Genomic DNA, 17,665 nt, shown 5'->3' with positions numbered 1-17,665 from the left:
GTTTTAAAACTGCTAAATGTTCTTTCCCCCAACAAGACGGTGTGAACAGTTTGGGGTTACATGCGTTGCGAGGTGCAGGTTTGTAACTAAGGTGATAAAAGACAATATCCATCTGAACCTTTGCCATCTAGGACATTTGTATGACCAGACCTTCTCCAATTTGAGTACCCCTTCACTAGTCTATGTAGTGCTGTACTGTATACAGTATGTGTAACTATTAGAAATGCTCTCATCACTTTTATTTCAATGTGTCATTATCCAGTGAATATCCCTATTTCCACATCAGTTATTATGAACACAAATTTCAATGGAATAATACAACACAAATTTTACTGTCTCGTAAAGATGATATTTGTTGGAAATGAGAAAGTGTGTGTGTAAGACAAAGGTCTCATTGTATTGTATCATTGACTGACTCCTCCTCTGTTTGATCCGCAGGCTGTAATCTCCAGAACCTTGAAGACAATGCCATTGATGCAGTAGATGGCCTCAGACAGGACAAAAAATCTAGCGCTTTGAGATCTGGTGCCACCGTGCCACGCTTCTCTGTGCCTTGCTAGCGTACTGTACCCTCCCCAGCTTCAGAGATAGAGGAAACCAAAATAAAAGAAGCACCAGACAGCAGTGATCTGACTCACACAGGGCCCAGGGACATGTCATCGGGGAGGTCCCCTTGGTTGGGGCTGTGCCCCCTGCCCCGACCGCTCCACCTCTCCCACCTCTGCCAACTGTGTATGTGTGTGTACCTCCTGGCCCAGGCCCCACTGGGTCTCTCCATGTCAGGTTTCAACACGGACACCAAGAGAGAGATCACAGTGGACGGAGACCTGATCATAGGGGGGCTGTTCCCTGTGCACCAGAAGGGCGAGGGGCCTGAGGACTGTGGGAAGATCAACGCTCAGAGAGGGATTCAGAGACTGGAGGCCATGTTGTTAGCCCTGGACGAGATTAACAAGGACGAGCACCTGCTGCCGGGGATACGGCTGGGAGCCCACATCCTGGACACCTGCTCTAAGGACACTTACGCCCTGGAACAGAGCCTGGAGTTTGTCCGTGCCTCCCTCACCAAGGTGGACGACAGTGAGTACACCTGCCCTGATGGCTCCTACGCCATCCATGACGACGTCCCTCTGGCCATCTCTGGGGTGATAGGAGGCTCCTACAGCGACGTTTCCATACAGGTACAGCACTGACTCAGCATGTAGTGGGGTAATATTTATCATATATGACCTGTAATAAGAAAATGCAATTAATATGACAAAGTCTATTAAAATGAATATCTGACTCCATAAAGATAATTTAGCAATATGCAAGAGACTATAGTTGAGTTAAAGTAATAGTAAGGTCAAGGAAGGTCTGAGAATGGTCTATATCAAAGGCAGATATTTAATATTCTAAAATGAATGATAACATTATTCAAGACATAAAGCTCAAGACAATACTAGCATTAATATTCTAGGCATGATCCGAGAGGGAGAGAGAGAGAGATAGAAGTCATAACCTGAAAGAGAAAAAGAGTGTATCTCTCCAGCACAGGTCAGGAACAAAGAGACAATGAATCTGAGACCCCTTTATAACATCTGAGTTTTTTGGATTCAAAATCTGAGTTGTTGATCAATAGTATTAATGTCAAGTTAAGCTCCAATCGAATATCAGACCTACAGGATGTTATCACAAAATAATATCTGCATCACAGAATGGGGTTTGGAGAGCAACACGGAGAAGGCTAAATTCCTGAGAAGACAATAAAAGTGTAAACAGTCACTTCGGGTAGCTGGGCCGCCTTACCTTGAACACATCTGATTCTGAATCAGACAGAAGTGTTCACAACTGGACGACCAGCACTGTAGTCACCGTAGACAATCTTCAGACCAGTAGTCCATGGTCCTAGCAGCAACAATTCAGGAGGGTCCTTTGGCGGGTAGCATTGTCTTCTGCTTTGGACATGTACTTCCTGCAAATGTCTTCCTGCAAGCAAGCTAGAAAGGAATGCTACATTCTTCTTTGTAAGAGCAAAACAAAGAGACTGTCCAAGACATCACAGATGAATTCAACATTTCAATAAACATACAATAGTATTTTTATCTGATTGGATTGGTCAATAGCAACTTCAGATGTGGTTTTATCAAGATGATCAGAGATCACCACATCACAACATACAGTATTTTAAAATAATATTAATATCCCTTTGAGAGAAAATGGATTCGCCTTGATCATTTCAAAATAAACAAGAACCAAATATTTTTCATTTTTTAATTTAACCTTTATTTAACTAGGCAAGTAAGTCAGTTAAGAACAAATTCTAATTTCCTGCGGGGATGGGAGCATGGGAAATCAAGAACAATTCTTGAAGTTAAATCAAATCAACTTTCAAGCAACTCAAAATATAAATACAATTATAGGGTAAGAGTGGTTTCACAAGTAATTTGGAAATGAAGTGTAGCATCTCAATTTACAGCACCCAGCATTAGCATATCAATGGTGAAGGTTCAAAGGCCATTTTGTGTGAAACAAGGCAATGACGGTTCATAGCACACACACATCTATACATTCAGATGGACTTAGCCACATAGGAAAACAAACTATTCTTTGTGTCTTAACAGGAGCTACTACATTTTGTCTAGTAATCTGTGTAGATAAAAAAGCACTCCAGCAAGCAAGGGACGTCCTGAGAACATTCGGCAACGTTTCCATTAGGTACCTTAATACATTTAGACGTTCCGCTAGCCGAACACCACTCCAATATCCAATGATAAGGCGCGAAATACAAACTCCTCGAAAATCCGAAAACTTCAATTTTTCAAACATATGACTATTTTACACCATTTTAAAGACAAGACTCTCCTTTATCTAACCACACTGTCCGATTTCAAAAAGGCTTTACAACGAAAGCAAACCATTAGATTATGTCAGCAGAGTACCCAGCCAGAAATAATCAGACACCCATTTTTCAAGCTAGCATATAATGTCACAAAAACCAAAACCACAGCTAAATGCAGCACTAACCTTTGATGATCTTCATCAGATGACACTCCTAGGACATTATGTTATACAATACATGCCTGTTTTGTTCAATCAAGTACATATTTATATCAAAAACCAGCTTTTTACATTAGCATGTGACGTTCAAAACTAGCATTCCCACCGAACACTTCCGGTGAATTTACTAAATTACTCACGATAAACGTTCACAAAAAACATAACAATTATTTTAAGAATTATAGATACAGAACTCCTTTATGCAATCGCGGTGTCCGATTTTAAAATAGCTTTTCGGTGAAAGCACATTTTGCAATATTCTGAGTAGATAGCTCGCCATCACGGGCTAGCTAATTTGACACCCACCAAGTTTGGTACTCACCAAACTCAGATTTACTATAAGAAAAATGGTATTACCTTTGCTGTTCTTCGTCAGAATGCACTCCCAGGACTTCTACTTCAACAACAAATGTTGGTTTGGTTCCAAATAATCCATAGTTATATGCAAATAGCGGGGTTTTGTTCGTGCGTTCAAGACACTATCCGAAGGGTAACGAAGGGTGACGCGCGGACGCGTATCGTGACAAAAAAATTCAAAATATTCCATTACCGTACTTCGAAGCATGTCAAACGCTGTTTAAAATCAATTTTTATGCGATTTTTCTCGTAAAAAAGCAATAATATTCCGACCGGTCTTTCCGTTCAAAGACTCAAAATCTAAAATGGACTCTTCACGTGCACGCCCGTCTCATTGTTCTCAGATCGACCACTTACCAAATGCGCTACTGTTTTTCAGCCAGTAACTGCAGAGTCATCATTCAACATTCTGGCGCCTTCTGAGAGCCTATGGGAGCCTTAGAAAGTGTCACGTTACAGCAGAGATCCTTTGTTTTGGATAGAGATGACAAAGAAGGCCAAGAAATGGTCAGACAGGGTACTTCCTGTACAGAATCTTCTCAGGTTTTGGCCTGCCATTTGAGTTCTGTTATACTCACAGACACCATTCAAACAGTTTTAGAAACTTTGGAGTGTTTTGTATCCAAAGCTACTAATTCTATGCATATTCTAGTTTCTGGGCAGGAGTAATAACAAGATTAAATCGGATATGTTTTTTATCCGGCCGTGAAAATACTGCCCCCTATCCATAACAAGTTAATGAGTGTTGCATGATGATCCCAAATGAAAGTTCTCTAGGGGACCTTTGTCTAGTTCCCTGTCAGTTCCCAGGACGTCACTGAGGACAATGTTAGGACCTTTTTAGGACGTTCTCAGGACTTTCATTTGACTAGTCCTTAGGACATTGTGTGATGGTCCTAAGGGAATGTTCTCTGCGGAACCTTTGACTAGTTCCCTGTAAGTTCCCAGGGCTTTCATTTTACTAGTCCTTAGGATGTTGCATGATGGTCCCAAGGGAACGTTCTCTGGGGGAACATTTTACATTTCTCGGTTTGACCCTGAGATGTTGTTAGGAGATTCTTGGGGCATTTTGTCATGGTCCTCTGAAGGTCACCTGAACGTTTTTAGGACATTGTGTCATGGTCCCCTGGAAGTTTTGTCTATGTTTCTGGTTGGTCCCGTGGATGTCCCCGTTTTTAGCACATTCTTGGGATGTTGTGTCATGGTCCCCTGGAAGTTTTGTCCCAATAACATCCTAAAAACAGAGACCAACCGGGAACTAGACAAAACCTCAAGTGGACCATGACACAACGTCCTGATGACTTCATGTGACCATTTTGTGACATCCCGGGGTCGTCCTAACGACTCATTATTGTTTGCAGGGACATTCACAAAAGTAACCTTCTGTATGTCACAAATGGATATACAGTACCAGTCAAAAGTTTGGACACCTACTCATTCAAGGATTTTTCTTTATTTTTACTATTTTCTACATTGTAGAATAATAAAAAAGACAACGGTCTAAGGCACTGCTTCTCAGTGCTAGAGGCGTCACTACAGACCCTGGTTCCATTCCCGTCTGTATCACAACCGGCCGTGATTGAGAGTCCCATAGGGCGGCGCACAATTGGCCCAGCATCATCCGGGGTAGGCCGTCATGGTAAATAAGAATTTGTTCTTAAAAGCTCTTAGAGACCCCTTCCCGCTCGAATCCCGTTAGCGGGACGGATTTGACAACAGCCAGTGAAATAGCAGAGCGCCAAATTCAAAACAACAAAAATCTCATAATTCAAATTTCTCACACATACAAGTATTATACACCATTTTAAAGATAAGATTCTCCTTAATCCAACCACAGTGTCCAATTTCAAAAAGGCTTTACGGTGAAAGCATAACATTAGATTATCTTAGGACAGCACCTAGACAAGAAAAACCACACAGCCATTTTCCAAGCAAGGAGAGGTGTCACAAAAACCAGAAATACAGCTAAAATTAATCACTAACCTTTGATGATCTTCATCAGATGGCACTCATAGGACCTCATGTTACACAATACATGTATGTTTTGTTCGATAAAGTTCATATTTATATCCAAAAATCTCAGTTTACATTGGCACGTAATGTTTAGTAATGTTTTGCCTCCAAAACTTCGGTGATTTTGCAGAGAGCCACATCAATTTACAGAAATATTTATCATAAACTTTGACAAAATATACAAGTGTTATGCACAGAATTATAGATACCCTTCTCCTTAATGCAACCGCTGTGTCAGATTTCAAAAAATCTTCACGGCGAAAGCACACTTTGCAATAATCTGAGTACAGTGCTCAGACAACAACAACAAGCCAAACAGAAACCCGCCATGTTGAAGTCAACAAAACTCAAGAAATAGCATGATAAATATTCACTTACCTTTGATGATCTTCATCAGAATGCACTCCCAGGAATCCCAGTTCAACAATAAATGTTAGTTTTGTTCGATAAAGTTCATCTTTATGTCCAAATACCTCCATTTTGTTTGCGTGTTAGGTTCATTATTCCAGGCACGTGCTTGCTAAGTCCAGACGAAAAGTCAAAATAGTTATACTATAGTTTGTAGAATCAAGTCAAACGATGTATAGAATCAATCTTTAGGATGTTTTTATCATAAATCTTCAATAAAATTCCAACCGGACGATTCCTTTCTCTTTAGGAATGAAGATGAACTCAGCTCGCTCCCAAGGCTGCGCGCGTGACTGAACTCATGCCTTATCCTGGGACACCTGGTTGGAACAGCTCTTATTCTCTCCCTATTCACAGTAAAAGCCTGAAACAACGTTCTAAAGACTGTTGACATCTAGTGGAAGCCTTAGGAAGTGCAACATGACACTGTGTATTGGATAGGGAATCACTTGAAAAACTACAAGCCTCAGACTTCCCACTTCCTGGTTGGATTTTTCTCAGGTTTTGCCTGCCATATGAGTTCTGTTATACTCACATTCATCATTCAAACAGTTTTAGAAACTTCAGAGTGTTTTCTATCCAAATCTACTATTAATATGCAGATCCTAGCTTCTAGGGCATGTTTTTCATCCGGACGTGAAAATACTGCCACCTATCCCTAAGATTAACTGACTTGCCAAGTTAAATAAAAAATAAAGAAATCAAAATATGTTTTATATTTTAGATTCTTCAAAGTAGCCACCCTTTGCCTTGATGACAGCTTTTCACACTCTTGGCGTTCTCTCAACCAGCTTCACCTGGAATGCTTTTCCAACTGTCTTGAAGGAGTTCCTACATATGCTGAGCACTTGTTGGCTGCTTTTCCTTCACTCTGCGGCCCAACTCATCCCAAACCATCTCAATTGGGTTGAGGTCGGGTGATTGTGGAGACCAGGCCATCTGATGCAGCACTCCATCACTCTCCTTCTTGGAGAAATAGCCCTCACACAGCGTGGAGGTTGGGTCATTGTCCTGTTGAAAAACAAATGATAGTCCCACTAAGTGCAAACTAGATGGGATGGCGTATCGCTGCAGAATGCTGTGGTAGCCATGTTGGTTAAGTGTGCCTTGAATTCTAAATAAATTATTGATAGTGTCACCAACAAAGCGCCCCCACACCATCACACCTCCTCCTCTATCCTTTACGGTGGGAACCACACATGCAGAGATCATCCGTTCACCTACTCTGCGTCTCACAAAGACACCGCGGTTGGAACCAAAAATCTCAAATTTGGCCTCATCAGACCAAAGGACAGATTTCCACTGGTCTAATGTCCATTGCTCGTGTTTCGTGGCCCAAGCAAGTCTCTTCTTCATTATTGGTGTCCTTTAGTAGTGGTTTCTTTGCAGCAATTCGATGATGAAGGCATGATTCACGTAGTATCCTCTGAGCAGTGGGTGTTGAGATGTGTCTGTTACTTGAACTCCGTGAAGCATTTATTTGGGCTGCAATTTCTCTAACAAACTTATCCTCTGCAGCAGAGGTTACACTGGGTCTTCCTTTCCTGTGGCGGTCCTCATGAGAGCCAGTTTCATCATAGCGCTTGATGGTTTTTGCGACTGCACTTGAAGAAACTAAAAGTTCTTGAAATGTTATGCATTGACTGACCTTCATGTCTTAAAGTAATGATGGACTGTCATTTCTCTTTGCTTATTTGAGCTGTTCTTGCCATGATATGGACTTGGTATTTTACCAAATAGGGCTACCTTCTGTATACCAACCCCTACCTTGTCACAGCACAACTGATTGGCTCATCGCATTAAAAATAAAATAATTTCCATAAATTAATTTTTAACAAGGCACACCTGTTAATTGAAATACATTCCAGGTGACAACCTCATGAAGCTGGTTGAGACAATGCCAAGAGTGTGCAAAGCTGTCATCAAGGCAAAGGGTGGCTACTTTGAAGAATCTCAAATATTAAATATGTTTTGATTTGTTTAACACTTTTTTGGGGACCACATGAATCCATATATGCTATTTCATAGTTTCTATATCTTCACTATTAGTCTACAATGTAGAAAATAGTTAAAATAAAGAAAAATCCTTGAATGTCTCCAAAGTTTTGACTGGTACTATAGAAACCATTGAGTTGTAAAGGAAGAATTAGTTAACACATCTTCAAATAATCAATATCCTAAGTTTTAGGAGAAAGCTCCCAATCTACCCTATGCTGTGAGTAGAATCGAGATGGTCAGCCCCTCCCTAAATCTCAACATCTCTGCATAGTATGACTGCTTCTGTGACAAAAGTTATCAAATCTAACTGGATAGTAAGTCCTACTCTGTGGGCCGGCAGGCTGCCTGAAATGTGAATGAGGATTTCCTCTGCCAAGATTCCAACAGTGCCTGACCGTATGCTATTCTTTCGGTAGAATGCATTCAGTTGCGCAACTGACTTGATATCCCCTTTCCTTTCCCTTTTACAGAAATCACAATAATGCTTTGTGGGCTGTTTGTACCAGCAATAGGGGCTGTTTCAGTAGCTTGGTCTGCTCACACACTAGAGAGTGGTATGGATGCGCACACCATACCCATAGGTGCGACTGACTGTGCGACAAACGCGCTCTCTCTATCTGAGTCAGAAATGTCGTTTTGAAGCTTATTTGTGCTCTCGTCTAACAAATCTCGCTGTGCGTCATGTAGAAATAACCTGCCATTTTTTGCATGCTTGAACTGCTCTATTTTGCACTTTGATGTCCCTTTTATTATCACATACACCAGATAGGTGCAGTGAAATGTGTTGTTTTACAGGATCAGTCATAGTAATACTGCGCTCCTGCAGCAAATTAGGGTTAAGTGCCTTGCTTAAGGGCACATTGACAGATTTTTCACCTTGTTGGATCGGGTATTTGAACCAGCGACCTTTCGGTTACTGGTTTAACACTCTAATCGCTAAGCTACTTGCAGTGGTATCACAGTGGTATCATGCATGCTCACCCCTAGTTTGCTGTGTCGCAATTCATTTTTGCCAATAAAAATACAGCAAGGTCTAGAATTAACATCCTCTTAGATGTTTTCTTTTGCATGCCAATATATTGCCAGTACTGTAAAATGTAATCCCTAGTCGAATCAAATGTGAGACTTTTCTTGCCTTTTCTGATCAAATCATTAATACGAGTTGATTGCCATTACTCAAACAAATCTGTTACTTGCATTTTCCCCATCACGCATGTGTTCGTTATATATCAGGGAATCTATTGGAATAAATACCAGTTCAGCCCAAATGATCCGTATAATATATCACGTTGGGGTCACCAAGTACTAAAGTGGGGTAATATTTATCATATATGTATTATTATATACAGTACCTCACGTCCAACCCATAATAAGACTATGCAATTAATATGATGAAGTCTATTTAACTGAATATCTGACTCCATAAAGATAATTTAGTTGTATGCAAGAGACTATAGTTGAGTTAAAGTAATAGTAAGGTCAAGGAAGATCTGAGAATTTTCTGTTCTAAAATGAATGATGACATTATACAATGCATTAAGCTTAAGTTACAATACTTGCATGACAATACATTATTCTAGGCATGATCTGAGAGAGAGACAGAGAGAGAAGTCATAGCCTGAAAGGCCATGCCCCAAGAATCCCTGGGGTGGTGAGAGAAAAAGAGACAGTGTATCTCACCAGTGCAGTGCAGGGGAGGAGACAGGTTAAAGAATAATGTTCAAGCCTTGAGACAATTGAGACATAGATTGTTCATGTGTGTCATTCAGAGGGTGAATGGGCAATACAAAAGATTTAAGTGTCTTTGAACGAGGTCTGGTAATAGGTGCCAGGCGCACCGGTTTGTGTCAAGAACTGCAACGGTGCTGGGTTTTTCACACTCAACAGTTTCCCGTGTGTATCAAGAACGGTCCACCACCCAAAGGACATCCAGCCAGCCAACTTGACACAAGTTGGGGGGGGTGCAAATCAATATTAGGAAGGTGTTCCTAATGTTCGGTATACTCAGTGTATGGTTGCTAGTTATAAGTACAGAGAGTTTTCTAGATTCTTGCTAAATATACTTTCTGATATAAGGAGATGTTTTTTCTTCTTCTAACTAAACACTGAATTGCTCCTAGTTTCTAAATGTATCTCCCAGTCTTGGGTTTTGAACAATCCCAATCCATGCAAGATAAATACTGATGCAGCAACTGTTCTGCAAATCTATGTCACTGTCCAGATAGCCATGGTTTCACTCCATAGAATAGAGCAGGGACACAATGATTGATGATCATATAACTGTCTCTACTTAAACTAAAGTACCAGCAAGCAATTACAGTGCTTCATGTTTAGTGAGATGTTAACACAGGAGCTTTAATGAAAAAGGGTTCTAGATGGAAGATCTGTTTACCTGTTTGCCCATTTGCTTGGCTGATTTCATTTAGAGGAGCTCTTCCCTGGTAATTCACACTCCATCAGTGGGCCTGTCAGATGAAGACACGCAGCAGATGTTGGGTTGAGGAGGACGGGCTGATGGTATGACTAGTGACAGCATGATTACTCTCAGCATCAGTAACAGTAGCAGCAGTAGCGACTGACTGGTGAGGCAAAGCAAGGAAAGCGCCTCAAAAGCACATGATGAAAGGCCTACTAATTGGGGCCCCTATTCAGACCCCTTGACTTTTTCTACAATTTATTTTAAAATGTTTGTTTTTTTATCCCTCATCAATCTGTACACAATTCCCCATAATGACAAAGCAAAAATGTTTCTTTGTATAAAAAAAAGAAATATCATATTTACGTAAGTATTCAGACCCTTTACTCATTACTTTGTTGAAGCACCTTTGGGGGCGATTACAGCCTCGAGTCTTCTTGAGTATGACGCTACAAGCTTGGCACACCTGCATTTGGGGAGTTTCTCCCATTCTTCTCTGCAGGTCCTCTCAAGATCTGTCAGTTTGGATGGGGAGCGTCGCTGCACAGCTATTTTCAGATCTCTCCAGAGATGTTTGATTGGGTTCAAGTCCGGGCACTGGCTGGGCCACTTAAGGACATTCAGAGACTTGTCCCGAAGCCACTCCTGTGTTGTCTTGGCTGTGTGCTCAGAGTTGTTGTACTGTTGGAAGGTGAAACTATGCCCCAGGCTGAGGCCCTGAGTGTTCTGGAGCAGGTTTTCATCAAGGATCTCTCTGTACTTTGCTCCGTTCATCTTTCCCTTGATCATGCATAGTCTCCCAGTCCCTGCCCTTGACAGAATTATGCTGCTACCACCATGCTTCACCATAGGGATGGAGCCAGGTTTCCTCCAGACGTTACGCTTGGGATTCAGGCCAAATAGTTCAATCTTAGTTTCATCAGACCAGAGAATCTTGTTTCTCATGGTCTAAGAGTCCTTTAGGTGCCTTTTGGCAAACTCCAAGTGGGCTGTCATATGCCTTTTACTGAAGAGTGGCTTCCGTCTGGCCACTCTACCATACAGGCCTGATTGGTGGAGTGCTGCAGAGATGGTTGTCCTTCTGGAAGGTTATCCCATCTCCACAGAGGAACTCTGGAGCTCTATCAGTGTGTCACGTCCTGACCAGTATAAGGGGTTATTGGTTATTGTAGTTTGGTCAGGACGTGGCAGGGGGTATTTGTTTTATATGGTTCGGGGTGTGTGTGTACTTAGAGGGGTGTTGTATTTATGTGTTCCGGGGTTTTTGGTTTATGCTCTTGTTTTGTATTCTAGGTTGTCTATGTTGTGTATTTCTTTGTTTGCCTGGTGTGGCTCTCAATCAGGAACAGCTGTACATCGTTGTTTCTGATTGAGAGTCATACTTAAGGAGCTTGTTTTTCACCTGTCCCTTTGTGGGTAGTTGTCTTTGCACTGCTGTTAGTTTAGCCTGCAAAACTGTCGTTCCTTGTTTATTGTTTTTTTTGTGTTCACTTATAAATAAATAATGATGAGCACGCAACCCGATGCGCCTTGGTCTAATCTCTTCGACACGCGTAACACAGTGTGACCATTGGGTTCTTGGTCACCTGCCTGACCAAGGCCCTTCTCCCCCGATTGCTCAGTTTGGCCAGGCGGCCAGCTCTAGGAAGAGTTGGTGGTTCCAATCTTCTTCCGTTTAAGGCCACTGTGTTCTTGGGGACCTTCAATACTGCAGAAATGTTTTGATATCAAATCAAATCAAATCAAATGTATTTATATAGCCCTTCGTACATCAGCTGAAATCTCAAAGTGCTGTACAGAAACCCAGCCTAAAACCCCAAACAGCAAGCAATGCATGTGAAAGAAGCACGGTGGCTGGGAAAAACTCCCTAGGAAAAACTCCTGAGAAAGGCCAAAAACCTAGGAAGAAACCTAGAGAGGAACCAGGCTATGAGGGGTGGCCAGTCCTCTTCTGGCTGTGCCAGGTGGATATTATAACAGAACATGGTCAAGATGTTAAAATGTTCGTAAATGACCAGCATGGTCAAATAATAATAATCATAGTAATTGTCGAGGGTGCAACAAGCACGTCCGGTGAACAGGTCAGGGTTCCGTAGCCGCAGGCAGAACAGTTGAAACTGGAGCAGCAGCATGGCCAGGTGGACTGGGGACAGCAAGGAGTCATCATGCCAGGTAGTCCTAGGGCTCAGGTCCTCCGAGAGAGAGAAAGAAAGAAAGAAAGAGAGAATTAGAGAGAGCATATTTACATTCACACAGGACACCGGATAAGACAAGAGAATACTCCAGATGTAACAGACTGACCCTAGCCCCCCGACACATAAACTACTGCAGCATAAATACTGGAGGCTGAGACAGGAGGGATCAGAAGACACTGTGGCCCCATCCGATGATACCCCCGGACAGGGCCAAACAAGCAGGATATAACCCCACCCACTTTGCCAAAGCACAGCCCCCACACCACTAGAGGGATATCTACAACCACCAACTTACCGTCCGAAGACAAGGCCGAGTATAGCCCACAAAGATGTCCGCCACGGCACAACCCAAGGGGGGGGCGCCAACCCAGACAGGAAGACCACGTCAGTGGCTCAACCTACTCAAGTGACGCACCCCTCCCATGGACGGCATGGAAGAACACCAGTAAGTCAGTGACTCAGCCCCTGTAAAAGGGTTAGAGGCAGAGAATCCCAGTGGGAAGAGGGGAACCGACAAGGCAGAGACAGCAAGGGCGGTTCGTTGCTCCAGCCTTTCCGTTCACCTTCACACTCCTGGGCCAGACTATACTTAATCATAGGACCTACTGAAGAGATAAGTCTTCAGTAAAGACTTAAAGGTTGAGACTGAGTCTGCGTCTCTCACATGGGTAGGCAGACCATTCCATAAAAATGGAGCTCTATAGGAGAAAGCCCTACCTCCAGCCGTTTGCTTAGAAATTCTAGGGACAATTAGGAGGCCTGCGTCTTGTGACCGTAGCGTACGTGTAGGTATGTACGGCAGGACCAAATCGGAAAGATAGGTAGGAGCAAGCCCATGTAATGCTTTGTAGGTTAGCAGTAAAACCTTGAAATCAGCCCTTGCCTTAACAGGAAGCCAGTGTAGGGAAGCTAGCACTGGAGTAATATGATCAAATTTTTTGGTTCTAGTCAGGATTCTAGCAGCCGTATTTAGCACTAACTGAAGTTTGTTTAGTGCTTTATCCGGGTAGCCGGAAAGTAGAGCATTGCAGTAGTCGAGCCTAGAAGTAACAAAAGCATGGATTAATTTTTCTGCGTCATTTTTGGACAGAAAGTTTCTGATTTTTGCAATGTTACGTAGATGGAAAAAAGCTGTCCTTGAAGCAGTCTTGATATGTTCTTCAAAAGAGAGATCAGGGTCCAGAGTAACGCCGAGGTCCTTCACAGTTTTATTTGAGACGACTGTACAACCATCCAGATTAATTGTCAGATTCAACAGAAGATCTCTTTGTTTCTTGGGACCTAGGACAAGCATCTCTGTTTTGTCCGAGTTTAAAAGTAGAAAATTTGCAGCCATCCACTTCCTTATGTCTGAAACACAGGCTTCTAGCGAGGGCAATTTTGGGGCTTCACCATGTTTCATTGAAATGTACAGCTGTGTGTCGTCCGCATAGCAGTGAAATTTAACATTATGTTTTCGAATGACATCCCCAAGAGGTAAAATATATAGTGAAAACAATAGTGGTCCTAGAACGGAACCTTGAGGAACACCGAAATTTACAATTGATTTGTCAGAGGACGAACCATTCACAGAGACAAACTGATATCTTTCCGACAGATAAGATCTAAACCAGGCCAGAACTTGTCCATGTAGACCAATTTGGGTTTCCAATCTCTCCAAAAGAATGTGGTGATCGATGGTATCAAAAGCGGCACTAAGATCTAGGAGCATGAGGACAGATGCAGAGCCTCGGTCTGACGTCATTAAAAGGTCATTTACCACCTTCACAAGTGCAGTCTCAGTGCTATGATGGGGTCTAAAACCAGACTGAAGCGTTTCGTATACATTGTTTGTCTTCAGGAAGGCAGTGAGTTGCTGCGCAACAACTTTTTCTAAAATTTTTGAGAGGAATGGAAGATTCGATATAGGCCGATAGTTTTTTATAATTTCTGGGTCAAGATTCGGCTTTTTCAAGAGAGGCTTTATTACTGCCACTTTTAGTGAGCTTGGTACACATCCGGTGGATAGAGAGCCGTTTATTATGTTCAGCATAGGAGGGCCAAGCACAGGAAGCAGCTCTTTCAGTAGTTTAGTTGGAATAGGGTCCAGTATGCAGCTTGAGGGTTTGGAGGCCATGATTATTTTCATCATTGTGTCAAGAGATATAGTACTAAAACACTTTAGTATCTCCCTTGAGCCAAGGTCCTGGCAGAGTTGTGCAGACTCTGGACAATGAAGCCCTGGAGGAATACCCAGATTTAAAGAGGAGTCCGTAATTTGCTTTCTAATGATCATGATCTTTTCCTCAAAAAAGTTCATAAATTTATTACTGCTGAAGTGAAAGCCATCCTCCATTTGCGAATGCTGCTTTTTAGTTAGCTTTGCGACAGTGTCAAAAAGACATTTCGGATTGTTCTTATTTTCCTCAATTAAGTTGGAAAAATAGGATGATCGTGCAGCAGTGAGGGCTCTTCGATACTGCACGGTACTGTCTTTCCAAGCTAGTCGGAAGACTTCCAGTTTAGTGTGGCGCCATTTCCGTTCCAATTTTCTGGAAGCTTGCTTCAGAGCTCGTGTATTTTCTGTATACCAGGGAGCTAGTTTCTTATGACAGATGTTTTTAATTTTTAGGGGTGCAACTGCATCTAGGGTATTGCGCAAGGTTGAATTGAGTTCCTCGGTTAGGTGGTTAACTGATTCTTGTCCTCTGACGTCCTTGGGTAGGCAGAGGGAGTCTGGAAGGGCATCAAGGAATCTTTGGGTTGTCTGAGAATTTATAGCACGACTTTTAATCTTCCTTGGTTGGGGTCTGAGCAGATTATTTGTTGCAATTGTAAACGCAATAAAATGGTGGTCCGATAATCCAGGATTATGAGGAAAAACATTAAGATCCACAACATTTATTCCATGGGACAAAACTAGGTCCAGAGTATGACTGTGGCAGTGAGTAGGTCCAGAGACATGTTGGACAAAACCCACTGAGTCGATGATGGCTCCGAAAGCCTTTTGGAGTGGGTCTGTGGACTTTTCCATGTGAATGTTAAAGTCACCAAAAATTAGAATATTATCTGCTATGACTACAAGATCCGATAGGAATTCAGGGAACTCAGTAAGGAACACTGCATATGGCCCAGGAGGCCTGTAAACAGTAGCTATAAAAAGTGATTGAGTAGGCTGCATAGATTTCATGACTAGAAGCTCAAAAGACGAAAACGTCATTGTTTTTTTTTTTGTAAATTGAAATTTGCTATCGTAAATGTTAGCAACACCTCCGCCTTTGCCGGATGCACGGGGGGTTTGGTCACTAGTGTAACCAGGGGGTGAGGCCTCATTTAACACAGTAAATTCATCAGGCTTAAGCCATGTTTCAGTCAGGCCAATCACATCAAGATTATGATCAGTGATTAGTTCATTGACTATAACTGCCTTGGAAGAGAGGGATCTAACATTAAGTAACCCAATTTTGAGATGTGAAGTATCACAATCTCTTTCAATAATGGCAGGAATGGAGGAGGTCTTTATACTAGTAAGATTACTGAAGCGAACACCGCCATACCCTTTCCAAATCATGTCCAATCAATTTAATTTACCACAGGTGACTCCAATCAAGTTGTAAACATCTCAAGGATGATCAATGGAAACAGAATGCACATGAGCTCAATTTTGAGTCTCATAGCAAAGGGTCTGAATACTTATGTAAATATGGTATTTCTGTTTTCGGTTTGTCATTATGGGGTATTGTGTGTAGCTTGATGAGGGGAAAAAATATTTAATCAATTTTAGAATAAGGCTGTAACGTAACAAAATGTGGAAAAAGCCAAGGGGTCTGAATTTCTGAATGCACTGTATATACACTTCCGTTCAAAAGTTTGGGGTCACTTAGAAATGTCCTTGTTTTTGAAAGAAAAGCAAGTTTTTGTCCATTAAAATGACATCAATTAATCAGAAATACAGTATAGGCATAGCTGCCAGTTGAGGACTTGTGAGGCGTCTGTTTCTCAAACTAGACAATCTAATGTACTTGTCCTCTTGCTCAATTGTGCACCGGGGCCTCCCACTCCTCTTTCTATTCTGGTTAGAGTCAGTTTGCGTTGTTCTGTGAAGGGAGCAGTACACAGCGTTGTACGAGATCTTCAGTTTCTTGGCTATTTCTCGCACGGAATAGCCTTCATTCAGCCTTCGAGTTTCAGAAGAAATGTCTTTGTTTCTGGCCATTTTGACAATGTAATCGAACCCACAAATGCTGATGCTCCAGATTCTCATCTAGTCTAAAGAAGGACAGTTTTATTGCTTCTTTAATCAGAACAACAGTTTTCAGCTGTGCTAATATAATTGCAAAAGGTTTTTCTAATGATCAATTAGCCTTTTAAAATGACAAACTTGAATTAGCTAACACAACCGTGAAGCACGGGGTGGCGGCATCATGTTGTGGGGGTGCTTTGCTGCAGGAGGGACTGGTGCACTTCACAAAATAGATTGCATCATGAGGATGGAAAATTATGTGGATATTTTGAAGACATCAGTCAGGAAGTTAAAGCTTGGTCGCAAATGGGTCTTCCAAATGGACAATGACCACAAGCTTACTTCCAAAGTTGTGGCAAAATTGCTTAAGGTCAGCAAAGTCAAGATATTGGAGTGGCCATCACAAAACCCTGACCTCAATCCTATCGAACATTTGTGGGCAGAACTGAAAAAGTGTGTGCGAGCAAGGAGGCCTACAAACCTGACTCAATTACACCAGCTCTGTCAGGAGGAATGGGCCAGAATTCACCCAACTTATTGTGGGAAGCTTGTGGAAGGCTACCCAAAACGTTTGACCCAAGTTGAACAATTTAAAGGCAATGCTACCAAATACTAATTGAGTGTATGTAAACTTCTGACCCACTGGGAATGTGATGAAAGAAATAAAAGCTGAAATCAAAAATAATTCTCTCTACTATTATTCTGAAATTTCACATTCTTAAAATAAAGTGGTGATCCTAACTGACCTAAGACAGGACATTTTTACTAGGATTAAGTGTCAGGAATTTTGAAAAACTGTGTTTAAATGTATTTGGCTAAGGTGTATGTAAACTTCCGACTTCAGCTGTAAGTAGAAAAAAATTACATCTCTATTTCTCGCTTCTCTTTTATCATGAAAGAAATTAATTTGTTCAACTACTGTCTTTCTCTCTATTTGAGTCAACTACTCACCACATGTTATGCACTGCATTACTAGCTAGCTGTAGCTTATGCATTCAATACTAGATTAATTCTCTG

The 17,665-nt window shown here is 41.8% G+C and overlaps 1 protein-coding gene across 1 annotated transcript in view; it reads left to right on the top strand.

Moving 5' to 3' along the window:
- The window catches only part of LOC115150530 (metabotropic glutamate receptor 2-like), a 93,655-nt gene that overhangs the window by 23,832 nt on the left and 52,158 nt on the right, over positions 1-17,665 (top strand). The window contains exon 2 of the mRNA XM_029693936.1: positions 439-1,181. Coding sequence (XP_029549796.1) covers positions 654-1,181 — 528 coding nt within the window. The 5' untranslated portion in view covers positions 439-653. The remainder of the gene's footprint in view (positions 1-438; positions 1,182-17,665) is intronic.

This window comes from Salmo trutta, chromosome 16, assembly GCF_901001165.1.
Source record: "Salmo trutta chromosome 16, fSalTru1.1, whole genome shotgun sequence".
In the NCBI taxonomy this organism is placed as follows: Eukaryota; Metazoa; Chordata; class Actinopteri; order Salmoniformes; family Salmonidae; genus Salmo; species Salmo trutta.
This window is presented reverse-complemented; position numbering and strand designations above follow the sequence as displayed.